The sequence below is a fragment of the Bos javanicus genome, chromosome 7 (genome assembly GCF_032452875.1).
Source record: "Bos javanicus breed banteng chromosome 7, ARS-OSU_banteng_1.0, whole genome shotgun sequence".
NCBI lineage: Eukaryota > Metazoa > Chordata > Mammalia > Artiodactyla > Bovidae > Bos > Bos javanicus.
This window is the reverse complement of record NC_083874.1, coordinates 34359598-34387022: the sequence shown is the minus strand read 5'-3', so window position 1 is coordinate 34387022 and position 27425 is coordinate 34359598. Positions and strand designations below refer to the sequence as shown.

The following is a 27425-nucleotide window of genomic DNA, read 5'->3' as shown; positions in this document are numbered from 1 at the left end:
GCCAACCAAGTACTTTGCTTTTGAATAGTCTGTTCCTTCCCTGTAGAATGACTCATATATGCCTTAAATTGCACTTGACACTAGGAATTTTAGGGATTCTAATTCTAAATGTTAACCTTGCTTCAGTGCTCAAAGGAGAGAGTGAACTCTGAGGGTGGTAGAGGGCCACCAGAGTCTCCCAGCAGTTGAACATTACTGTTGCTGTTCAGAAAATAAAGATCATCATAAGGAAATGTTTCTAATGGGAGATTTTTGGATGGTAACATTTCATTCTCTTGACATCTCCTGAAGTTATATGAATGCTCCTCTAATGTAAATTCTAACAACCTTATCTGAGAAGGCATTCAGAATCTATTAATATGTAAGCAGTGGTGTGAACTTCAAAGTATACAGTATGCTAACTTATTTATGCACCTAGATGGCCAAAGTGTAAAATTTTGGTGAATGCTTCTGTTACTTTAAAGGAGAGGTGAGTTAATGTGTCAAAGATGAGAAGAATGTTCTATGCCATCATGTAGCTTGCTGCTCAGGTTTACTGAATTTTAAAGTGTTTCCATAGACCAAGCTTTAATCACCTCCCACCAAGCCTCTTGTAGATTTCTCTCAGATCTCAGGAATCAGTGCAGTAAATAAGGTGAAAATAAACATTTTGTTGCTGTTATTTAGTATGAAGAGATCCCAGGTTTCTCTAATTCTGACGGTAGTTTATTAACAATCATCTTTTTTCCTTTGCAGCTAATCTACCCTGACTCTTTAACATTAAATTGATTTGTTATAAACTAGATTTCTTGCCTTCAGTCTTCTGGATACTATATACGTCTTAAATTTAATCTGTCTTGAAATTATCCTTTTTTCTAAAAAGTAGAACCTCTTGTTTACTCCTTGAATTTTGTTTTTAACCTCTTTTGATTTTGGCTTTTTTTTTTTCTTTTCATAGAAAGAGAACAAACATTAGATGGTATATGGTATGTGCAGACTAAAAATCTTTCCCTAAATTCCAGTTTTACTTCACCTAGGGACATGAAATCTTCCTCTTATAGGCCCACTTGAAGAATTATTTTGTTTCTCCTGTTAAATTATACCTTCTCTAAAGACAGATTTAATGTTTGTAATTCCTCTCTTCTCATGTTTGCAGATAACTTATTTGTTCTTATTTTAAAAGATTACAAGAGATGAGATCCTGTTTTCTGAATATAGCCTGACAGGCTTTAAATTGAAATAAAATTGAATGCCTTTTCTCATGGATTCTAGATTTTAAAATATGACATTTCCAATATAGTTAATATATATGAGACACTTTTTTTTGCTACTTAAACTGGCATCAAACTATTTTGATTTTTCTGTTAATAGGAAAACTTCCAGTAGGCAGTGACCGTGTCTGTTACACTTCGAAGCACTTTATTTGCACTTTCATTATATTAGTAACCTGTTTTGCCTTGTGTATGTCTTCCAGAGTTTCATTGTGAGTGCCTAGAACAGTGATTGAAGTACTGGTGTCACCTAATACTAGCATCATTATCTGAATTCGATTTCCAGCCTAGTCCTTAGTTAGTTATATATCCATGGGGAAATTCTTTTACATCGTTTGAGTTTCTTTTTTTTTTTCTTATCTGTAAAATGAGGCTAAGGAAGGCATATTCATAGGGTTGTTACATGAAAAACTGTTAAGTTCATTGCTTGCTACCTGTAAAACTCTTAAAAATATCAGTTATTATAAAGGCTAAACTCATAGTGCCTAGATTGAATACTAATTAAATCGATGAATAATAGTAAAGAAATCTTACTGCTATATAGTTAAAAATTGCAGTTTTAAGAAGTATTTTTAATCATTTAGATTTGAGTTCAAATAAAATACCTCAATTAAAGTTAAAAAATTTTTTTTCAATATCAGTTATTATGCATTTTACCCTAAATATCAGATGAACAAGCAGGAGAAATTTCAGGTATATTAGCAAAAATTCTTTAGTTTTTCTTTACTTACATGAATTCTTCCTTCATTCCTTTTTCCTTGTTAATTTCCTACAGTCTTTAGAGTGGAAGTATATGAGCACCTGGCCCTAATCTGTTGAAGACTTTTGTTTTTAGAAAAAAATATTTGTTTTTCATAGTTAAAAACAGGCATAGTTAGTTAGATCTGGTTTTCTAATATTTCTGTGCATGCTAGTGATATGTGCTTTAATATATAATAGATTATCTGTACTTAGAGTTGAAATTGTGTTTTTACTGAAATGGAAAGGGAGATAATTTTCAAGAGACAGATTGTGTTAATATTTAGGACTTCCTGTCTCTAGTTTGTAATTTAAATACCTTGGCTATATGAGGAATAGCAAACAAATAATAGCTCCAGACTCTTTTGTGTTGGACAACTCAGTGTTCCCAACCAAAGGGACCCAGATTAGAAGTCAAAAGACTGACTGCAGCTATCTGGATGTTGGTAGAGAAATGGAGGCTGAATTAGCATTCTCCTTCAACTTTCTGTAATAGTAAGCATCCTTTAGTTTAAATTTTTGTTTTGTTCACTGTAGGGAAGCCTTTATAGGAAGTTCTTTTCTTGGAGAAGCATGTGAATGGAGAGAATACAGGAGCGGAAAGTTTGATAATGTATGTATCTGGAGAGAGAATGATTTTTGTGGTACTCATAGGCCATTAAAGGTAAAAATTAGACTTTAAATATTTGGTTTATTTTAAAATATTGTATTTTAAGTAGTATTAAGTAAAAAAAAAGTAAAGTCTCTCAGTCGTGTCCGACTCTTTGTGACCCCATGGACTGTAGCCTACCAGGCTCCTCTGTCCTTGGGATTTTCCAGGCAAGAGTACTAGAGTGGGTTGCCATTTCCTTCTCCAGGGGATCTTCCCGACCCAGGGATCGAACCCCAGTCTCTACCATTGCAGACAGACGCTTTACCATCTGAGCTACCAGGGAAGTTGAATTCTTAATGTTGTGTTTTAATAAATGAGAATAATATTAATTACAATATGCCAGATATAAGTCATTTAACCAGGAAGTATACCAGGAAGAAATTCTTCTGATATGGTTGGTTAAAATAAAACAGTGAAAACAGGAAATCTAACTGTTATACAGAAATCACAGGATTTCCTTATTAGAATGCTGACTTGCAACCTTGTGTAATTTTTAAAATTTAGAATATTCGAGACGGTTGTCTGCCAAACTAAAAGTTAAAAATCATGTTTGTTGTATGCTAAATAGCATGCATATGAACTCAGTTTTTTCTTTGCACCTTGTTTAGCCTCAGTTAGTAATCGTGATATTACATGTGCCTAATAAAAGGATTTTCATTTGTCAATTTAATTTTCATTGCTTAGTAATAGGTTATTCTGATTACAGATCTTTTGATAGAAGCAGCTAGTGTATCAATTGTAATATATGCATATTACTTTTGAAACTTGGATAGCATGGCAGTTTATTTGATAAACCAGTTCTGTTCTTTTAATTATTGTTTTAATAATAATAGGGCAACTTGAAGTTTTTAGAACCATTTGTTTTGTAAAAAATCTATGAAACTGTAGATTTTGGTTTAAAATATGTATAGTATATTTAAAACCAGGTAGATTAGTAGAGATGGATTATTTTTAAATCATATATATACAATTTTGTTTATTTTTTCTTTAGTTTGTTAATGTGTGAATTATTAATATGTTAAGCTTTAAAAATTGAAGTATAGTTGATTTACAATATTGTGTTACTTTCAGGTTTACAGCAAAGTGATCTGGATTTATATATGTGTATATATTATGATTATTTTTCCATTATAGGCTATTATAAGACATTGAATATTATTCCCTGTATTAAATAGTAAATCCTTATTGCTTTTCTGTTTTCTGTTTAGTAGTTCATGTCTGTTAATCCCATCCTCCTATTTATCATTTGCCCCCTTCCCTTTTCCTTGCCTGGCGTGCTGTAATTCGTGGGGTCGCAAAGAGTCGGACACGACTGAGCGACTGAACTGAACTGAACTTTTCCTTTTGGTGACTCTAAGTTTGTTTTCTTCATCTGCGTGTCTGTTTCTGTTTTGTGTGTAGATTGATTTGTATAATTTTTTAAATTCCACATATGAATACTATCACACAATATTTGTCTTTTTTTCTCCCTGACTTCACTTAGTGTGGTATTCTCTAGATCCATTCATGTCACTGCAAATGACAATATTTTATTCTTTTTATGATAAGTCCATTGTATATATGTACCATGTCATCTTTATACATTTATCTGTTGATGGACACTTAGGTTGCTTCCATGTGTTGGCTGTTTAAATAATGCTGCTATGAACTTTGGGTGCAGAGCCCATTTTAAAGTTTGTTTTCCCAGTTTGGTTTGGTGTACTTAATGCTTATTAACTTGCCGTGTTGTGTAAACTCTAGTGATTGAATTAATTTTAATAATCTATTTAAAATATCCATAAGATGCGTCTATTTCAAGTGATTTTTGCATGATACCCAGTTTGGATTATCTGTACAGGTTCACCTCGCTCTGTTTTTTTTTCCCTAAGCGTTATTGAGATACAATTGGCATTAACATTGTGTAAATTTAAAGTATACAATGTTATGACTTGATACACATACATATTATAAACTATTTACCACAATGAGATTAGTTAACATATCCTTTACCACACATAATTACCACTTTGTTGTTAAGATGAACACATTAAAGCTTTATTCTAATAGCAACTTTCAACTGTACAATATAGTATTGTTAGCCATAGTCACCCTGCTATACATTAGATTCCTGGAATTTACTCATCTTATGACTGAAAGTTTGTATCCTTTGACCAACGTCTCCCATTTTCCCACCCACAGCCCCTGGCAATCACCATTCAATTCTGTTAGTAAAATATTTCTATTAGTAAAACTGTTTTTAGATTCCACATATAAGTGGAATATATATGTACAGTATTTGTCTTTCTCTGACTTAGCATAATGCCTTCAAGGTTATCACAAGTGGCAGGGTTTTATTTTTTTGTGTGTAACTGAATAATATTCTTTTGTTTTTGTGTATGTGTATAAAACATATTTTTTTAAAATCCATTCATTCACTGATGGACACTTAGGCTGTTTCCATATCTTGGCTTTTATGAACAATGCTGGAATGAATATGGGAGTGCAGATATCTCTTATAGTGATTTCACCATCTTTGGACAAGTTGAATTGGTGGAACATATGGTGGTTTTGCTTTTAATTTTTTCAGGACTCTTCCATACTGTTTTTGTTTGCTTGCTTGTTTTTGTTTCTTTTGCCTGTGCAGTGTCTTCATTGCTGTGGGTGGGCTTTAGCTAGTTGCAGCGAGTGGGGACTACTCTCTAGCTGCAGTGCATGCGCTTCTCATTGCAGTGGCTTCTCATTGTGGATGTGGGCTCTAGCGTGCACGGGCTTCAGTAGTTGCAGCACGCAGTCTCAGTAGTTGTGGCGTTTGGACTCTAGAGTGTGGGCTTCAGTAGTTGTGGCCCATGGGCTCAGTAGTTGGGGCCCACAGGCTTAGTTGCTTTGTCACATGTGGAATCATGTGGGCCGGGGATTGAACGTGTGTTCCTGCATTGACAGGCAGATTCTTAACCCCTAGACCACCAAGGAAGTCCTCTTCCGTATTGTTTTTCACAGTGGCTATGCCAGTCTACATTCTCACCAAGAGTACACAAGGATTCCTTTTCTTCACATTTTTACCAACACTTATCTTTTATCTTTTTGATGATAGCATCCTAATGGGTGTGAAGTGATATCTCATCCAGTTTTGATTGGCATTTCCCTGATGATTAGTGATATTGAACGTCTTTTCATGTACCTATTGGTCATCAGTACATCTTCTTTGGAAAAATGTCTGTTGGAGTCCCCTGCCCATTTTTAATTGGATTGTTTTTGCTATTGAATTATGAGCTCTTTCTATATTTTAGATAATAACTTTTTATCAGATAAAGTTTGCAAATACTTTCTCCCATTTTGAAGGTTACCTTTTCATTTTGTTGATGGTTTCTTTTGCTGTGCAGAAGCCTTGCAGTTTAGTGTAGTCTTATTTATTATTGCTTTTATTGCTTGTGCTTTTGGTGTTCCATTAACCATCACTGATTGCCAAGGGGCTTTCCCCCTATGTTTTCTTCTAGGAGTTTTGTTTCCAGTTTTATTTTTCAAGTTTAAGTTTTTGATTCATTTTTGAGTTTATTTTTGTGTGTGATGTAAGACACGGGTTCAATTTCATTCTTTTGCACAGGGATGTCCAGTTTTCCCAGTGTCAACTTATTGAAGAAACTCTCTTTTCTCTATTGTATATTCTTGGCACCTTTGTCAACAATTAATTGACCATATATGTGTAGGTTATGTCTAGGCTTATGATTCTGTTCCTTAGGTCTCTGTGTCTGTTTTTATGCTGATACCATATTGTTTGGATTATTATAGTTTTGTAATATAGTTTGAAATCAGGAAATGTGATGATTCCAGCTTAGTTATTCCTTAAGATTGCTTTAGCTATTTGGGGTCTTTTGTGGTTCCATTGTGAATTTTAGGATTTTTTTTTTCCCCCTGTGTGAAAAATGCTACTGGAATTTTGATAGAAATTACATTGAATCTATAAATGGTTTTGTGTAGTATGGACATTGTAATATTAACTTTTCTAGTTCGAGAACAAAAGACGTCTTTTCATTTATTTGTGTAATCTTCAGTTTCTTTAATCTGTGTCTTGATAGTTTTCAGTGTCCAAGACTTTTCACCTGGTTAAAGTTTTTCTAAAGTATTTTATTCTTTTTGATGCTGTTATAGATTGGATTGTTTCCTTAATTTCTTTTTTGAATAGTCTATTGTTAGTGTACAGAAATGCAGTTATTTTCTTGTTGATTTTGTGTTCTGCAACTTTGCTGACTTTGTTTATTAGTTCTAAAAGTTTTTTGGTAGAGACTTCAGGGTTTCTATATGTAGTATCTTGTATTCTGAAAACAGACAATATTATATCTTCCTTTCTGATTCAAATGCATTTTATTTCTGTTTCTTGCCTAATTACTCTGGCTGGGACTTCCAATATTAGGTTGAATAGAATTGGTAAGTGTGGGCATCCTTGTCTTGTTCCTGATCTTAGAGGAAAGCTTTTAGCTTTTTACCATTGACTGCATTAGCTGTGAGCTTGTCATATATGGCTTTTATGGAACCATCCGGCATCTCAGGGATAAATACAACTTGATTATGGTGTATGATCTTTTTAGTGTGCTATTGAAATCAGTCTTTTGCATCTGTTGAAGATTTTTGCATCTATATTCATCAGAGAAATTGGCCTGTAGTTTTCTTGTAGTGTCCTTGTATAGCTTTGGTATATATAAAACTTTGGTGCCAAAGTTTTTTCCTTCTCAGTCTCCAAGGCTGAGAATATATTAGTCAAAGTCTGTGTTCATAAATTACTTAGTATTTTCCTGCCTTCTTTCTTTCAGTGTAGATGTAGTATTTGTTTGTAATGTAGTTCATTTGTTCCCCCCCCCCATTCTGATTGCTTTATTTATGGTGTTAATAAGTTTCAGAAATCATAACTAGCATCCATTGGTAGATGAATGAATAAAGAAGATGTGTGGGTGTATGGCTGTCTGGGGAGGCCTTACAAATAGCTGTGAAAAGAAGAGAAGAGAAAAGCAAAGGAGAAAAGGAAAGATATAAGCATCTTTGGAATGCTTTGGAACATCTGAATGCAGAGTTCCAGAGAATAGCAAGAAGAGATAAGAACGCCTTCCTCAGCGATCAATGCAAAGAAATAGAGGAACAACAAAATGGGAAAGACTAGAGATCTCTTCAAGAAAATTAGAGATACCAAGGGAACATTTCATGCAAAGATGGGCTCAATAAAAGACAAAAATGGTATGGACATAACAGAAGCAGATTAACAAGAGGAGGCAAGAATACACAGAAGAACTGTACAAAAAAGATCTTCATGACCCAGATAATCACGATGGTGTGATCACTCATCTAGAGCCAGATATCCTGGAATGTGAAGTCAAGTGGGCCTTAGAAAGCATCACTATGAACAAAGCTAGTGGAGGTGATGGAATTCCAGTTGAGCTAGTCCAAGTCCTGAAAGATGATGCTGTGAAAGTGCTGCACTCAATATGCCAGCAAATTTGGAAAACTCAGCAGTGGCCACAGGACTGGAAATGGTCAGTTTTCATTCCAATCCCAAAGAAAGGCAATGCCAAAGAATGCTCAAACTACTGCACAATTGCACTCATCTCACACACTAGTAAAGTAATGCTCAAAATTCTCCAAGCCAGGCTTCAGCAATACGTGAACCGTAAATTTCCTGATGTTGAAGCTGGTTTTAGAAAAGGCAGAGGAACCAGAGATCAGATTGCCAACATCCGCTGGATCATGGAAAAAACAAAAGAGTTCCAGAAAAACATCTATTTCTGCTTTATTGACTATGCCAAAGCCTTTGACTGTGTGGATCACAATAAACTGGAAAATTCTGAAAGAGATGGGAATACCAGACCACCTGACCTGCCTCTTGAGAAACCTTATATGCAGGTCAGGAAGCAACAGTTAGAACTGGACATGGAACCACAGACTGGTTCCAAATAGGAAAAGGAGTACGTCAGGGCTGTATATTATCACCCTGCTTATTTAACTTACATGCACAGTACATCATGAGAAACACTGGACTGGAAGAAACACAAGCTGGAGTCAAGATTGCTGGGAGAAATATCAGTAACCTCGGGTATGCAGATGACATCACCCTTATGGCAGAAAGTGAAGAGGAACTCAAAAGCCTCTTGATGAAAGTGAAAGTGGAGAATGAAACAGTTGGCTTAAAGCTCAACATTCAGAAAACGAAGATCATGGCATCCGGTCCCATCACTTCATGGGAAATAGATGGGGAAACAGTGGAAACAGTGTCAGACTTTATTTTTTTGGGCTCCAAAATCACTGCAGATGGTGATTGCAGCCATGAAATTAAAAGACACTTACTCCTTGGAAGGAAAGTTATGACCAAACTAGATAGCATATTCAAAAGCAGAGACATTACTTTGCCAACAAAGGTCCGTCTAGTCAAGGCTATGGTTTTTCCAGTGGTCATGTATGAATGTGAGAGTTAGACTGTGAAGAAGGCTGAGTGCCGAAGAATTGATGTTTTTGAACTGTGGTGTTGGAGAAGACTCTTGAGAGTCCCTTAGACTGCAAGGAGATCCAACCAGTCCATTCTGAAGGAGATCAGCCCTGGGATTTCTTTGGAGGGAATGATGCTAAAGCTGAAACTCCAGTACTTTGACCACCTCATGCAAAGAGTTGACTCATTGGAAAAGACTCTGATGCTGGGAGGGATTGGGGGCAGGAGGAAAAGGGGATGATAGAGGATGAGATGACTGGATGGCATCACTGACTCGATGGACGTGAGTCTGAGTGAACTCCGGGAGTTGGTGATGGACAGGGAGGTCTGGTGTGCTGCGATTCATGGGGTCGCAAAGAGTCGGACACGACTGAGCGACTGAACTGAACTGAACTGAACTGTAGATGTATGTGTGTATACATGTGTATATATACATCTTCTTCATTCATCTACCAGTGGATGCTGGTTATGATTTTTTAAATTATTAAATTTATTCATACATACATATGTACATGTATACACACACACATACACATATGCATTCATTTTCGTCCATATATGTGTACACACAATGCCTACACACACACACACACAATGGAATATTAATCATAAAAAAGAGTGAATTCTTGCCATTTGTGACGAAATATGTGGATCTAGAGGGTATTATGCTAAGTGAAGTAAGTCAGGCAAAGACAAGTAAGTCAGCCCTTTTCTACTTGTTTTTTTAGTTTTTCACTTAATACTATCTCCTAGAAATCACTCAAGTCAGTTCATAGGTTTTTTCCTCATTCTTTTTATAGCTGTGTAATACTCCATTGTGCCTATGTCCTGTAGTTTATTCAACCAGTATTCTGTGCACAGCAGGATTTTTAAGGAGATACTTACATACTCTTGAAAATAATTGAGATACAGAACAAAATGCAAATATAGTTTGAATCTTTAATTCGTTTTTTGTTTAATTAATTACATTATCAAATAAACTATGCCACTGCTGCTAAGTCCCTTTAGTCGTGTCCGACTCTGTGTGACCCCATAGACAGCAGCCCACCAGGCTCCCCCGTCCCTGGGATTCTCCAGGCAAGAACACTGGAGTAGGTTGCCATTTCCTTCTCCAGTGCATGAAAGTGAAAAGTCAAAGTGAAGTCGCTCAATCGTGCCGGACTCTTAGCAATCCCATGGACTGCAGCCTACCAGGCTCCTCTGTCCATGGGCCAGGCAAGAGTACTGGAGTGGGGTGCCATTGCCCCTCTCTGAAAATATAAAAATTAAAATTCTAGTCAAGAAAATCAGATTTTTTTTTTATTATAAAGCCCGAAGGATAATAGTCAACTCATGAAGTGTGGATTGCAGTTGGTTATATTCTTTTTTTGTTGTTTTTGTTTTTTCCATTTACCAGTTTATTGCCATCCACTAGTTGTAACTCTGAAAGAAGAAAGGGCAGACTGAATGAGAGAGATATTCTAGATGAAGATCAATAACATTTATTTGACTTAAAAATTTACCAAAATTGGGCTTCCCTGGTGACTCAGACAGTAAAGCATCTGTCTGTAATGCAGGAGTCCTGGGTTCGATCCCTGGGTCGGGAAGATCCCCTGGAGAAGGAAATGGCAACTCATCTAGTACTCTTGCCTGGAAAATTCCGTGGATGGAGGAGCCTGGTAGGCTACAGTCCATGGGGTCGCAAAGAGTCAGACACGACTGAGCAACTTCACTGGTTACCAAAATTAGGAATAGATAGCTTTGCATCTTCTAGTACTGTCACTAAGGAAAAGTTAACTGACAGGCTGTGATAATATAATACAGTAGCAGGAAAAAACCAAGGGTAATCCAGGACTGGATAAGTCTTTGAATGATCATGGTTTATTTGTATTATGAGTTGGTGTCTTTCTGTTGGGTAGGTATCTATTTCTGAGATAACTTTGCATTTATCAAGTCTGAAGATATTCAGTACTTGTTTTAAACATTAATTAAGCAATAATTTTGTGAGGTACTTCAGGATTAATGGAGACTTGATTCAGGAAAATTTAGTCATGATTGACAAAAACAGGTGCAACACAATATCTAAAAGTAGATAGATAATAGCAGTACATGAAAAGAAGGCAGAGGTTATGAACACATTAAAATGTGTGTGTGTGTGTGTGTGTGTGTATATATATATATATCCTGGCTAATGGAAATTGAAAAAAATTTGTGTTGTGAGAAGAAAATCTAAATTGTAAACACTCTGCATTTAATATAATATTTTGGTAAACAGTGACAGTATTTTATCAAAATTTAAAATTCAGGAGAAAATGAGTTTCTAAAATATTAAAGTATTTCAGAGGCTCATTAATAAAAAGTTTTCTTAAATTGCTTTTTGGAATTTATTCTTGAGGATAATCTTGTGACAAGCCTTGTGATCCTGTCGTGGGTATTTACGCAGAGGTGAGCAGACCATCATGAGGTTTTTTGTTTGTTTTCTGAGCCAGTTTTTTCCACTATGTGACACTAGTAGAACCACACTTGATTTCTCTTAATTCTTTTTAGGAAGATCTCAGGCAAGCATGCTTAACTAAGGAAGTTCCTGTGCTACCACTGAAAGAGCACTAGAACAGAAGTCAAAATCAAGCCCACTCTGCCACTCTAGAAGCTGTCAGCCAGTTTAGGCCCAATTTTTTTGATAAATTTGAGCAGATTTATTTGTATGTTCTCTCAAATCCGTTTTCTAAAATTTTTTGTAGCTTATACAGAACCATTTTGGCCTTCGTAGGATTTATGGTCTTGAAGTATATATATTAAGTATAATATTTTTTGCATTAAGTAAATTGTATGTATATGTGCAAAAGAGATGAGAAAGTAAAGAATTACTGAGATTTTCAGAACTTACCAGGATGGAAAACAGTTTGTGATGGATATTTTATTTCCAGAGTTATGCTGCATATAAATTCTAGGATGATAGTCATGTGCTCTTAAATGGAAGAAACTTTTTGTGATCTAAGATCAGAGAACAAGATGAACTTGAACCCTACCTTTTTGTCATGGACTTGAACTTGTAGTGATGGAAATGGATAACAAGCAAGATATTTACAAATTGTGGTATATGCTATGAAGAAAGGGAGGAAGAATATGCTAGAGGAAAGGGAGCAAGAATATGAGTATATTCAGGACAGGGAGGCCTGGCGTGCTGCAATTCATGGGGTCGCAAAGAGTTGGACACGAATGAGTGACTGAACTGAACTGAGACTTGAATGTTGAAAAGAAGTTAGACAAACACCAGACAGGTAGAAGCAAGGTTAACCACCCTGAGGTGGAAAAAGATTGATATGCCCAAGGAACAGAAAAAAGAGTAATATAGGGGCAGGAGCCATTTGAAGGGATGAAAGAGTAGCTTGAGATGGATTTGGGAAATTAGGACAGTCATTTAGCACATTGACAAAGGTAAGTTGAGATTTTGTTCCAAGTCCAATGAGGAAAATATTGAAGGGACTTAATCAGGGAAAATTACTTGGTGTAATAAACATTTTTAAAAGATGACTTTTGTCTTTGTGTGGAAAGGAGTTATAGAGGGAAGCAAGAATGGAAGTGATCAGTGTATAAGCAATCATGCAGGAGAGAGATTATGGTCGTTTAGATAAGTGCAGTAGCATTCAATCAAAATGGAAGAAATGAAAGGAATTGGTATATATTTTGCAGATAGGACTGACTGATGGGTCTGTATATGGGAGGTAAGGGAAATATTCTCAAATAATAAAGATTAAAAAAAAAAGAATATAATATTTAATACCAGTGTTTTATATGATAAAATATTTTGTTGACAATTTTATCATTTTTATTTTATTTTGTTCTTTTTTGTTTTGTTTTTAGGCTTATGCATCTGGATGTGACATTGTTATACTGGGAAGTGATTTTGAAAGACTGCAAATAATCCCAGGAGCTAAACATGGAAATATTCAAGTAGGATGTGTAGATTGTTCAATGCAACAAGGCAAGGTTTGTAATCTTGAGATTTACAAATATGAGATTTGTTTTGAGTATGGTTTTTGTCAGTATAGTCTCTGAAGTATCATTTCTTGTTGAATTAGAGACTTACTGTGTTTCCAAGACAATGTAGCTACAGATTTCTTTGTCTCTCTAGATGTACCCTAGAGAACAAAATTCGTGACTTAAATGTATCTTAGAGACTGTCAGGAATTATATTCTTGTATAATCTTGAAATATAGCATAATTTTCTCCATGAGTTGACAGATATAATATTTATTGCCTGTAGAGTCAATGTAAAGCTTACTTATTTCAAAATTTATTGGATTGAAGGAAAGGAATAACAGTAAACTTCAGTCTATTTAGAAATAAACTCCTGAAAAGAAATTATTGTTAGAGTCCTACTTTGTCTTTAAACAGGTAGTTATCTCCTTGTAACTTTGGGATAAACTTTGTAAAAAAAATCAACATATAAACGCTATAATTTTTTAAATTTAAATTTTAGAAGGAAGTGCTTCTTGATACCATAGGCATCAATATTTTATCATTACTGTTTTTATCTTTGTAGTACTACCAGATTAGTTTTCCTAAGAAAATTTGTCTGCATTTTACTTGTTATTCATTTGCTTTAAACTGTTCTTAGATTCCCATTACTCTAGAAAAGTTTAAGTTGTTCACCTTGGTTTGAGACTTTCTTTAGCCCACTCACACCTACCTTTTTGGCCTCGTGTTCATTATTCTGTTTCTGGCTGGGCTGATGGTCAGTCACCTCCCAACATACTTTACTTCTTTTAGTATTTACACTTGTATTCATACTGTGCCCTATTTCTAAAATTGAACACTCACTGCAGTTTGAAATCCTAGCCACACATAAAGGCACAAACTAAACACTCCTGGATGAACTCAGTGTAGATGATTTCTGTATTCTCAGAACTCCTAAGAAAAATATCTTAAAAATATAAAAATATCCACTCCCATATGTATGTTATATCCTCATTTCTTACTCTTCTTCACTAGGTTATATGTTCTTATTTCTATTCCTGATCATTCATTCTATCTATATATCTGATTTCTGATGTTTTAATATTCTTCATTTGTGACTCACTCAGGCTGCAGTTGTAGCTACTTCATAAAACAAAGCCAGCAAGGTTTATTTTTCATTAAGGGGTACATTTTAAAGATACTCAAATAGAATATTGAAAAAGTATACTTCTTAAAGAGTTCACAAAGGAATAGATTTAAGTTTTATCTCCAATAATTTAAATATACACTGACAGAATTGTGAACTTTCGAGGACAGATAACCTAAAAACTGATTTTTAAGTCATCAAATTCCATAAGGAATACATTAATACATTTTCTTATGTGAGGAAGGGAATTAACATTTAGCGTCTTTACCAGATGCTTTACAGATGTTACTTCAACCCTCAATTCTACTAGGAAGATAATGTAATACGTATTGTAAATATAGATAGGGAAACTGAGGTTCAAAGAGATTACCTTGCTGGTATACAGTAAGTGACAGTGCTGGGATTCTGACCCAGATGTGGTAACCCCAAAACTGACATTCTCAAGTATTGCTGAAAGAAATTTTGTGTTGGGTATTTTGTAAGTTATACTATTCATTTCCTTTGCTCTTTTGATTCATAAGTAACAACATATTTATAAGTTTTCTTTGTTTTTTCTTTTTAAAAGATTGCAGCATCCTATGGAAATGTTATTTCTGTTTTTGAACCAGTTAACCTACCGAAGCAAAAGAAAAATTTGGTCAGTAATTTATCTTTTTCTATTAGAAATGGAAATGTGTATTAAAAGATAACATTTTTAAGACTACAAAATTAGAGTGATTGTCACATAAATCAGTATAAATTGTACACTGTAAATAAAGACAACATGCTAAATGCCACTTCCTTCTTTAAAATGTGTAAATGTTTCATTGAAGTAGAATTAAACTAAATTGTGCTTACTGAATTATCTTGAAATGCCTTTTTTTCCCCGTCTGTCATTTTTTTCTTTTATTAAGTATTTGAAGAGTCAACAACTTGAAATTTGTCAATTACTTTATTAATAGTGGCAAATATCATTGTCCAGTCATATGTGGTACTTATTTTTGTTTCTGTGATCTTCTTTTGTATAGCTTTTTTCTTTGTATATTTTGTTCTTAAAGTGACATGTTTTGATTGCAAAATCTTAACATACCCCTTGGACTTAATTTCTTGCGCTTATTAAATCATGTAATAATTGTTAGTGGGTCAGTGAATGTTTTTTCTTTATAAGGAATCTATATTCAGGAATAGTTCTGAAAGTTGCTTAAAACAATAGTTTATAAATATTGAGGTTATGTAGTAGATTTTTTGTGTTTTGATACTCTTAAACATAGCAGACCAGGGTATTTTACCCATCTCTACTGAAGGTTAAACTACTGATTTTAAGTGAAACAGGATCAGCATAGTGTGGTCTAAAGACCATTGTAGTAGGAGTCATAGAAATGGTTTATCTGCTGCTCTTTAGCTGTTTGATATTAGGCAAGTCAGCCTTAAGCGGCTCTTTGCTCAATTCCAAAATTGTTTAACATCTATTTATTCTTGATTTCAAAGACTGGAAATGTGTTAAATGTGAAAAATTAAACAATGTGTTAATAATAGATTTATCTTATGTATCCTTTGATAGTTTTCATTTCATTTTCACTTAGCTTATTAATATCTTACAAATTCCCTCTGACTTAGTTGGACAGCTGTTATTTCTTTTTTATAAATAAGGCAGCAGAGGTTCAAAAATATGTGACTTGAGCAATGAAACAGCAGTTGAGCCAGAGATCTAAGAGTGAAACTAGTTGTCTTGATCCCTAGGTGTGAACATTCTTTTTCCTTACCTTGTGTTAATGAAAAATATTTTCTCTAGGTTAATTGATATCCATTTAAAACTTTCATGGAAGGAGAATCCACACTTCTCTCATTTCTGTTTGTGTTTATATTATTATCTATGAATCCAGTGTTAGAGGCTCTCATACCCTTAGGAATTAGTAGTTGATAGTACTAAAAACATATTTTATAGGTGGTTGTTCCTTCTAAAACACTGTATTCCAAATACTAGTCAATAAATATTTGTTGAATGAAATAACTGACTTTAAAAAATCAGTTTTTTATGTTAAAATGCCTTTATTAATAAAAGTAGAATTGAGAATTTCAGTTATAACTCTTATAATTGTTTAATATAATAGTCTGAAAAATTCAATAAGAAGAGGCTGGTTTATTGGTAGCAGCACTGAGTTTGCAGAGAGGGCAGGGAAAAAAGCCTGATGAGTAAAGGGAAAACTGGATCAAATGGAAAAATTATTAACTTGAAAGATGCTCAGAATCTTTAATTCCAAGATATAGTATCAGAGAATCTTTAGAGCCTCATAAAAATATTATTTTATTTGTACATTCTGGAATATTCTGTCAAGATGGTAGTTTTTCACAAGAGGTGCACTTCAGAATCACTAGTTGATAGTGTGTCCAGGCCCTGCTCTGGGGAATTGTAAATCTGTACCTGTGGGACTGCCTACGTACTTGTTCATCTAGTTGTAGAGGAAGTCTTCTGATGATTGAGAGCCATTTCTGCAAAATGTGCTTAGTTGCTCAGTTGTGTCTGACTCTCTGTGACCCCATGGACTGTAGCCCGCGAGGCTTCTCTGTCCATGGTGATTCTCCAGGCAAGAATACTGGAGTGGGTTGCCATGCCCTCTTCCAGGGGATCTTCCCAACCCAGGGATTGAATCCAGGTCTCCAGCTTCACAGGCGAATTCTTTACCATCTGAGCCACCAGGGAAGCCCATATAGTGTTTCATAAAAGCGTATTCAGCAGGTCACCTGTATCAAAATCACTTGGAGATGTTGGTTTAAAGTACAGATTTCTGTGCCCAGTCCAGGACCTTTTGAATCTGAACATTTGGGCATGGGTCTTGAGAGTGTGAGTTTTTAGTAAACATTTCACATTATTTTCATACCAAAGTATGGGAACCACTACACTCAGAGAGTGTTTATGGGTCTCAATCTATTAGAGGTTAGAGAAGTCAACTTAGTAGGCCACAACCTGACTTTATAAGAAAATGAAAAAGAATAGAAATGTTAGAGTTCATCACATGTATTAAGAGTAAACTTAGATTGCATTTATGTGTATGCATATATGTATTCTGGGTTACAGTGCAATGTATATTTCTTACTGATCTGCATGTTAAAAAAGTTTGAAAAATACTGCTGTAAGGGATGAAAAGCCTTTATATTTATATAAGAGGGGTGTTAACATCTCTTATTCTGAATCTTCACACTTACCACGTGCCCTCAGGTGAAGGTGAAACAGTAAAAGAGGAGGGATCTTCAAATAGCAGAGACACAGGCATATTTAAAATTAAACCTTTGTAGCTATAATAATAATAATAAAGTAATAATAGTAACTTTAAACGTTTGAGGTTAATACGTATATTGTCCTAGTGGCAGATACTTATTGATTGTCTAAATATAGTAAAGACAGACTTTTGGACCTTCCAGGACTGGATATGCTCTCATTGATCTCCATCACATGCTCTTTATTTTTCTTGACTAGACTGAACATTTTATTCTCTTCAAATATGACTCAGTGCTCAATTATACCTCAAAAAATGAGTACATGTATTATTAAAAATAATTAGTGTCAGTGTATACATTTGACAGAGAAGATGCCAATAATAGACTAAATGACCTTTTCTTTTCAAATTTTAGGAATTATATAGTCAGTGGCAGAAAAGTGGCCAATTTTTTCTGGACTCCATAGCACACAATATAACTTGGGATCCTGCAGGTAAGAAAAGAAGGATTAACTGAAATAAAACTTGTCTAGGCTATTGCTTGTTTTTACTTTCATGTATTTCAGTTCTGCTTTATGTGAAATGATAGAGAACCCAAAAGTAAGTAAAACAAGTTGCGCAGTTTTAGAGTTTATACTGAAATGAGGAAACATGCACCATAATAGTGTCCAGCTGTTGTAGGAGTATGTTGTTTTGGGAAGCAGACACTAATTGTCTTTGAAGAATCAAAATTTCATTGAAGGGGAGCCTTTTAACATGAGAGTAGAGGGTGGGGATAGGTTGAAAGTGAAAGTGTTAGTCAGTTTTGTGTCCAGATTCTTTGTGACCCCGTGGTCTGTAGCCTGCCAAGCTCCTCTGTCCATGGAATTCCCCAGGCAAGAATACCAAAGTGGGTAGCCATTCCCTTCTTCAGGGGATCTTTCTGACCCAGTCAAAACTCTGGTCTCCTGCATTGCAGGCAGATTCTTTACCATCTGAGTCACCAGGGAGCGGGGATGGGTTGAGGATGGAAATAAACAAGTGAATTCTAAGGAGAGATAATGTGTATATGTATGTATTATCTATTTCTGCATTAAAAAATAGTCCTAAAACAATTTTTACCAGTTTACCAGAGTGAGCAAAGAAATAGAGAAAGAAAGCATAGGATATGTTCTGATACTGGTTAGTACTTCACTGAGACTGGAGTGAGTTTTGTGAAGAGATAAGAATACAGCAGATGGAAAGCCTTTACAGTCATGTAAATAATTAAATAACTTAATTATTTTAAATTGTATAAAATGTATAGGTTTTTGAAAGTGGCTAGTGGCAAACTAAGATTTATGATTTTGCCCGATTTTTCTGGTAGCAGTGTCTTAGAATGATCAGAGACAAGAGGAACAGGAAGGTAAATATTGTATTTTAATTACCTTTGAAAAGTGCATTCACAGTAGTCTGAATGAGAAATAACTTGTTTCAGTGCCTTTATCATTGTAGGTGCTCAGTTCATATCGAGTGACTGATGAGAGGAATACACAGATATGAGATGCAGTTATGTATAGTAGATAAAATGGCTGAGGAAAAAATGTTAATTTAGAATACAAAGTTCAGAACCTTGCGAAATTGTTTTAGAAGATAAAGAGATTACTTCAGATTTTAAAAATTCACAATGTTTTAAAATATTTTCTCTCATGAGCTTGATGCTTGTTGCTAGCTGGCATCTTGCATGTGTATTTTATGCGTACAGTGAGAAGAGTAAAAATTTAACCTGGATTCAAATTTGGCATTTAGTAAGGCACTTTGTATTTAACTCTACTGTGTATAAGGTTACTCATGTCCAGTTTATGCCTGTTGTTCTCATATAATTATTAATAGTGTTACCTTTATTTTCACAAGTGTTCCTGTTTGGATGATAAATTATATGGTTATTCTATGATAACACTACAATTTATTGTAATTATTTATTTATTTTTTTAGACAAGGTCTTAGATTCTATTTTATTCTGTAATTTATCTGGGGCCCGTCATATATTAAACTGTCAATAAATGTTTATATATATGACTAGAAGTTTTGTGATCATGAGCAGATTACTTAACCTATCAAGAATGGTTAACTATGAATGTACTTGATGCTTTCTGTAAAAAGGTATTTTAGTACTTACCTATAAAAAATATTGTTAGCAAGTGAACTGGATACTTGAAGTCTCTTATGAATAACTATAATAAAAACAATTTTTATTTGAAGTGAGTGTTCTTTAGTAATGACTTGGTAGTTGCTTGGAATTTCTGTAACTGTGGTCTGTAAGTACTAATGCTTCAGATTCAGAAGGTAGTATTGATATTATTATTGATATTGATAGTATTTTAGTTCCTTTGAAATTATCATTACAGAGTTCTATTAGAAGGTAACTACTTATTTTCTTAACATATCTGCTACTGACTTGCCAATAGTTCATGACGGTTATCTTTTAAATCATGATTTAGTTAAAATTCACAGAAAATTTTATTATTTTTCTTTTTATAATCAAAAGTTTAAAATTTAGAGGTTTTGGTTCAGAAATGGGTTATTATTATATATTTGGGAGCTATTATTGTTTTTTCAGATAACTTTATAACTATTTATAAACAGATTTAGAATATATTAAGTGAAAATTAGTATTTTAGTTTTTCTTTTTTAATTTATATTTATTTTAATTGGAGGCTAATTACTTTACAATATTGTATTGGTTTTGCCATACATCAACATGAATCCGCTAGGATGAATATACCTTATTAGTATATGCCAGGCATTGGATATAAAGAATATTTTTCAAGTGATGCTAGTAAACTGACTATTACCTTTGTATTGCTACCAGACCCACCATTGCATCTTGCTAAAATCCTAAGATTTACTATTTTAGACTTAACGCTTTCTTTTTCCCTCCTGTGATAGCCATACCTTTGCCCTTTCTGTTCAAGTCAATGTATTATACTATACCCTACCTACTTTTGTTTCATTCTGTAACTAAGGTGAATTATTTTGCATTCTATATTAATTTCTTAATTTGGGGGGATACCTTAATTTCGCTCTTAGTTTATGTTAAAGAAAACTTATCAAAGTTGAATTCGCAGATACTGAGAAGTCAGGTAGTGGTTGGAGAAGTGTGGGTTGGGGAGAGTAGATAAAATAGGTGAAGGTTATGAGTTATGAAATAAATCCTGGTATGTAATGCATGACATGGCAACTATGCTTAATTCTGTACTGTGTATTTGAACCATTGCAGAGAAAGAGTAAATCTTAAAAGTTCTCATCACAAGAAAAAAATATTGTAACCATATGTGTTGATGAATGTTAACTAGACTTACTGTGGTAGTCATTTCACACTATATACAAATATTGAATCATTGTGTTACAAACTGAAAGTAATATAATGGTACATGTCAATTATATCTCAGCAAAAAAAGAACAGGTATGTTTGTTGGTAAGCTCAACAGTGGAATAATAACCATATTTAAATGGAATGTCTTGTTAGTTCTGTCTGGGTGGTTTTTATCCATCTATGAGACGTTCCACCTAATTGCTACTATTTATTGAGCTTCTGCTAAGTGCCTAGCCTGTGCCAGATACATTATATATATAATAGCTAATTCTTACAACAACTCTACACAAATTTCTAATTTTATAGGTGAGAAAACTGAGGCTCAGAGGTTGCCCAACTTGACCAAATTCACATAGCTAATTAAGTAACTTACTTGGCATTTAGACACAGGGATTTCCTATCTAAAGTCAGTGAAAGTATGGTGAAAATTATGGGTTATCTCTAGAAAAATGCACATAGTATACCTATACTTTTGCATGTATGTTATTGGAGGAGGTTTATATGCCTCTTCACGTCTATCTATTGACACCCCTCCCAGCTGAGACCCCTTGTTGTAGAATACAGATCCACTCCGCAAACTATCCCTCCATATAAAATCTTCTAACTCCCAGCTGCTTGTAACAAACTAAACTCCTTACAAACCTCAAAAATGCTTCACAATATGATGGCTTTTTTTCCCCCCCAACCTTACTTCTTTTCTTAGGTCTACTATGTGCTTTATCCCTTAACCATAAGGAGATTATGAAGCATTCTCTGGAATATAGGAACTCACATATTTCCATGCTTATGCTCATAATATTTCTCTACTGGAATGTGAACCCAGCATGAAAAAGGACAGTGTCTCATTTGTCGTTGTATTGCCAGTGCCTAGCACAGTGCCTGTTAGAAAGATGATGCTCATTAAATGTTTGTTGAAGGAGAGATTACAAGATCTGTTCTGCTTTCTGTCTAAGCTTCTTCAACAAAGTTAAAATATAGCTTTACTCCCTCATAACCCAAATCTCTTTTTATTTGACTTTTTAAAAAAGTGGTATTCTTTACAGTATTATATGAAACTCCTGAGCATGTAACTTAAGTCACTAATTAAATACCTAAATAATTATTGGTGGATGATACATATTTTTTCAGGTAATCGTCTTTTAACTGGTTCCAGCTGTTTGCAACTCTGGTCCAATAATAACTTGGAGAAGCCAGCTGAAGATGGAAATCCAGATAAAACAGATCTTAACTTTGGGGATTGGAGATGCATTTGGCAGTGCAAGTAAGCAATTAGTTAGGGGGTTAAACGAATAAATCTATTTCATATGGTCTTATGATATAAATGCATTTTCGTTTGTATAAAAGCATACTAACATAAAAAGTATTGATTTTTTTTATAATTGTGACATACCTTTTCTTATATATAGAACAGTCACCATTTCCCATGCTCTGCAGATCCTTTTTTTTTTTTAAGTTGTTGAATAAAACGCATAGGAAGAAACAGAAATGTGTAAGGCCCATAAGAGCATTCTAAATTATACAAAAGGAAGACAAAGATACCTTTCATAGTTTTGACTGAATTTTCCCATTGTGAAGAAGTATATTTTTCCCAAATTAATCTATATGTTGAATAATCACTCTTATCAAAATCTTATTGGAATTTCTACTTGTGAGTGGAGTTCAAAATATTAAAAGGACACATACGGCAAGAAAAGGAAAATTCTGAAAGAAAAGAATGAAGACATAGAGTATAGTAAAACTAATTCTAAAGCTACAACAGATCAAGCCATTTGTTGTTGATACAGGAATGGATAGATTAGGGTCCAGGGTTAGACCCAAGTACACAGAGATTCAGTATGTAAGGTGGCATTTTACATCAAGAAGGCAGCTTACTAGCTCTGTGGAGGAGAAAGCAAAGTTAGAATCTCCTTCATACTTGGCACTAAAACAAATTTAAAAGGAAGAAAAAATAATATGTATACAACAACAAAAATTCAGATGAAAATACCAGTAAATTTTCATATTTTAATACTGCCATATCAGGTATGATAGCAACTAGCCACATCTCACTTGAGCACTTGAAATATGGCTAGACTGAATTGACATGTCCTAAAAGTATAAAATACACACTGGATTTCAAAAGTTTTAAGCAAAAGAATGTGAAAGTCTAAGTTTTAGTTGATTACATACTGAAATGATAATGTTTTTGATATATTGGATTCAGTTCAGTTCAGTCGCTCAGTCATGTCCGACTCTTTGCCACCCAGTATCTCAGCACGCCAGGCCTCCCTGTCCATCACCAACTCCTGGAGTTCACTCAGACTCACGTCCATCGAGTCAGTGATGCCATCCAGCCATCTCATCCTCTGTCGTCCCCTTCTCCTCCTGCCCCCAATGCCTCCCAGCATCAGTCTTTTCCAATGAGTCAGCTCTTTGCATGAGGTGGCCAAAGTACTGGAGTTTAAAATATAATTAATTTCACCTGTTTCTTTTTGCCTTTTTTAAATGTCACTATTGGGAAATTAAAAATTGTATATTGGGCTATTAGTTGTCATTTGTGTGCTATCACTATTGGATGACAAATGCTATTTTAGAGTTGTGGAAATTTTTCTAAGTATGACACAACAGCTAAAAACTGAAAAGAAAGAAAAGGAAAAAATTAATAGTTTTGGGTATCAATAAAAATCTTTTGTGAAGCAAAAAGATTGTAAGGAAAAAAACCCAAAAACTCAATGGGAAATATATGCAATTTTGGGTTAATGCTATTTTTAAAAGGAGGTTTTAAAAATTAATTCAACGGCAGTAGATATTTCAGAAGTAAACAAATGGACAAAGAGAAAAATGTTTCAAGAAAAATTTTTGAAGTATTATATGTGAATAATGAGCAGCATATTGAGTTGACTTACCTCCCTCAAAAATCACAAAATGCAAAATATCCATAAAGAAAAGAATGAATAAAATCTATTACTAGTGAGTGAGTAGAGAAAAGGTACTCTAATATATACTGTTAATAAGAGCATAAAATTAGTATCATACTTTATGGAAGTATGAATCAGTAGGCTTAATTTTTCTTATGTTCTTTAGATAGCAAGTCCAAATTTCTTTCATTCATTCCAACAAATATTTGTTGAGTGCTTGTCATATTCCAGGCAGTGGTAACAGTGCTTAGAATATAGGGTGGGTGGAGATAAACAGTATACCAGTAAATCAGTATGACAGGATGTAAGGTAGGCCATTCTTCCTGAGTCAGTTTTATGTGAAGCAGCTGTTTAGTTGCTAAGTTGTCTCCATCTCTTCTTGAGACCCCATGAACTGTAGCCCCCCTAGTCTCCTCTGTCTATGGTATTACCAAGGCAAGAATACTGGAATGAGTTGTCATTTCCTTCTCCAGGGGATGTTCCCAACCCAATATCTTCTCCTGAATTGGCAGGGGGATTCTTGACCACTGAGCCATCTATCACATACCAAAGTCAGAGTAAGGCAGATATCCTATATAGAGAATTTACAAAGGAGATTTCAGAGGAGCTAGTTCTGTGGTTTTTTTTTTACCCCATAATCAGATCATGGGTATTAAAAAGGGTTTAAATATAGAGAGGAAATAGGATTTTGCAAAAAAGATAATTCCTTAGAAAGAGCTGTGGCTTTGCTTTTGAGTCTTTCATATAAGATTGCGGGGAGAGAAGAGCAAAGAAGTGCTGTAGTGTAATCACTGCAAATCTGGTAAGGGGCTTCTTGGGTTGAACTGAGAATTTGAAATGTATTTCAAACATTTGGAAGAGGGAGAGAATCTTAAGTTAAAAAACAGAGTTATACAGAGTCCTAGTAACTTGGACTAGACATACTCATTTATTTGAAGTGGTTTATTACTTAAGTAAACAATTAAGCCTTGGACTGGAAACTATGCAAGTTTTATTCTAGGATCAACTGAAGATTGATCCTTAGAAGAAATGGAGTAGCCATCATAGTGAACAAAAGAGTCTGAAATGCAGTACTTGGATGCAGTCTCAAAAACAACAGAATGATCTCTGTTCATTTCTAAGGCAAACCATTCAATACCACTGTAATACAAGTCTATGCCCCAACCAGTAATGCTGAAGAAGCTGAAGTTGAACGGTTCTATGAAGACCTACAAGACCTTTTATAACTAACACCCAAAAAAGATGTCCTTTTCATTATAGGGGACAGGAATGCAAAAGTAGGAAGTCAAGAAACACCTGGAGTAACAGGCAAATTTGGCCTTGGAGTGTAGAACGAAGCAAGGCAAAGTCTAATAGAGTTTTGCCAAGACAACGCACTGGTCATAGCAAACACCCTCTTCCAACAACACCAGAGAATACTCTACACATGGACATCTCCAGATGGCTAACACTCAAATCAGGTTAATTATATTCTTTGCAGCCAAAGATGGAGAAGCTTTATACAGTCAGTAAAAACAAGACCAGGAGCTGACTGTGGCTCAGATCATGAACTCCTTATTGCCAAATTCAGACTTAAATTGAAGAAAGTGGGGAAAACCACTAGACCATACAATATGACCTAAATCAAATCCCTTATGATTATACAGTGAAAGTGAGAAATAGATTTAAGGGACTAGATCTGATAGACATTATCTGATGAACTATGGATGGAGGTTTGTGACATTGTACAGGAGACAGGGATCAAGACCATCCCCAAGAAAAAGAAATGCAAAAAAGCAAAATGGCGGTCTGAGGAGGCCTTACTGTGAAAGGAAGAAAAATAGCTGTAAAAGGAAGAAAAGCAAAAGGCAAAGGAGAAAAGGAAAGATACAACCATTTGAATGCAGAGTTCCAAAGAATAGCAAGGAGAGATAAGAAAGCCTTCCTCAGCAATCAATGCAAAGAAATAGAGGAAAACAACAGAATGGGAAAGACTAGAGATCTCTTCAAGAAATTTCAAGGGAACATTTCATGCAAAGATGGACTCTGTAAATGACAGAAATGGTATGGACCTAACAGAAGCAGAAGATATTAAGAAGTGGCAAGAATACACAGAAGAACTATACAGAAAAGATCTTCATGACCCAGATAATCATGATGGTGTGATCACTCACCTAGAGCCAGATATCCTAGAATGTGAAGTCAAGTGGGCCTTAGGAAGCATCACTACGAACAAAGCTAGTGGAGGTGATGGAATTCCAGTGGAGCTATTTCAAATCCTGAAAGATGATGCTGTGAAAGTGATGCACTCAATATGCCAGCAAATTTGGAAAACTTAGCAGTGGCCACAGGACTGGAAAAGGTCAGTTTTCATTCCAATCCCAAAGAAAGGCAATGCCAAAGAATGCTCAAACTACTGCACAATTGCACTCATCTCACATGCTAGTAAAGTAATGCTCAAAATTCTCCAAGCCAGGCTTCAACAATATGTGAACCGTGAACTTCCAGATGTTCAAGCTGGTTTTAGAAAAGGCAGAGGAACTAGAGATCAAATTGCCAACATCCATTGGATCATGGAAAAAGGAAGAGAGTTCCAGAAAAACGTCTACTTCTGCTTTATTGACTATACCAAAGCCTTTGACTGTGTGGATCACAATAAACTGTGGAAAATTCTGAAAGAGATGGGAATACCAGACCACCTGACCTGCCTCTTGAGAAACCTGTATGCAGGTCAGGAAGCAACAGTTAGATCTGGACATGGAACAATAGACTGATTCCAAATAGGAAAATGAGTACGTCAAGGCTGTATATTGTCACCCTGCTTATTTAACTTCTATGCAGAGTACATCATGAGAAACGTTGGGCTGGAAGAAGTACAAGCTGGAATCAAGATTGCCGGGAGAAATATCAATAACCTCAGATACTCAGATGACACCACCCTTATGGTAGAAGGTTAAGAAGAACTAAAGAGGCTCTTGATGAAAGTGAAAGTGGAGAGTGAAAAAGTTGGCTTAAAGCTCAACATTCAGAAAACTAAGATCATGGCATCCGGTCCCATCACTTCATGGCAAATAGATGGGGAAACAGTATCAGACTTTATTTTTCTGGGCTCCAGAATCACTGCAGATGGTCTTTGCAGCCATCTTGTAAGGAAAGTTATGACCAACCTAGACATCATATTAAAAAGCAGAGATATTACTTTGTCAACAAATGTTTGTCTAGTCAAGGCTATGGTTTTTCCAATAGTCATGTATGGATGTGAAAGTTGGACTATAAAGAAAGCTGAGCACTGAAGAATTGATGCTTTTGAACTGTGGTGTTGAAGACTCTTGAGAGTCCCTTTGACTGCAAGGAGATCCAACCAGTCCATCCTAAAGGAGATGAGTCCTGGGTGTTTATTGGAAGCACTGATGTTGAAGCTGAAACTCCAATAGTTTGGCCACCTAACTGGAAGAGCTGACTCATTTGAAAAGACCCTGATGCTGGGAAAGATTGAGGGCAGGAGGAGAAGGTGATGACAGAGGATGAGATGGTTGGATGGCATCACCGACTCAATGGACATGAGTTTGGGTGAACTCCGGGAGTTGGTAATGGACAGGGGAGGCCTGGCATGCTGCAGTTCATGGGGTTCTAAAGAGTCGGACACGACTGAGCGACTGAACTGAACAACGGAAGATTACACTAACTGGAATACATTTAAAAGTTGAGCTTAATCTGATTATAGTTCATTTGTGGTTCATTTTAAAAATCTGCTTATACCTGTTAGATGAAGACTAGTAGGTACGACATAGAATAGATAGGATAGGAGAAGAGGAGTAGAGGTGACGTTGAGTATAGGCATGAAGGAAGT

The 27425-nt window shown here is 35.1% G+C and overlaps 1 protein-coding gene across 7 annotated transcripts in view; it reads left to right on the top strand.

Moving 5' to 3' along the window:
• The window catches only part of DMXL1 (Dmx like 1), a 125306-nt gene that overhangs the window by 1257 nt on the left and 96624 nt on the right, over positions 1-27425 (top strand). For all 7 annotated transcript variants that reach the window (XM_061422995.1, XM_061422994.1, XM_061422993.1 and 4 more), the window contains exons 2-5: positions 12929-13054; positions 14737-14808; positions 17781-17859; positions 21828-21960. In XM_061422995.1, coding sequence (XP_061278979.1) covers positions 12929-13054; positions 14737-14808; positions 17781-17859; positions 21828-21960 — 410 coding nt within the window. The remainder of the gene's footprint in view (positions 1-12928; positions 13055-14736; positions 14809-17780; positions 17860-21827; positions 21961-27425) is intronic.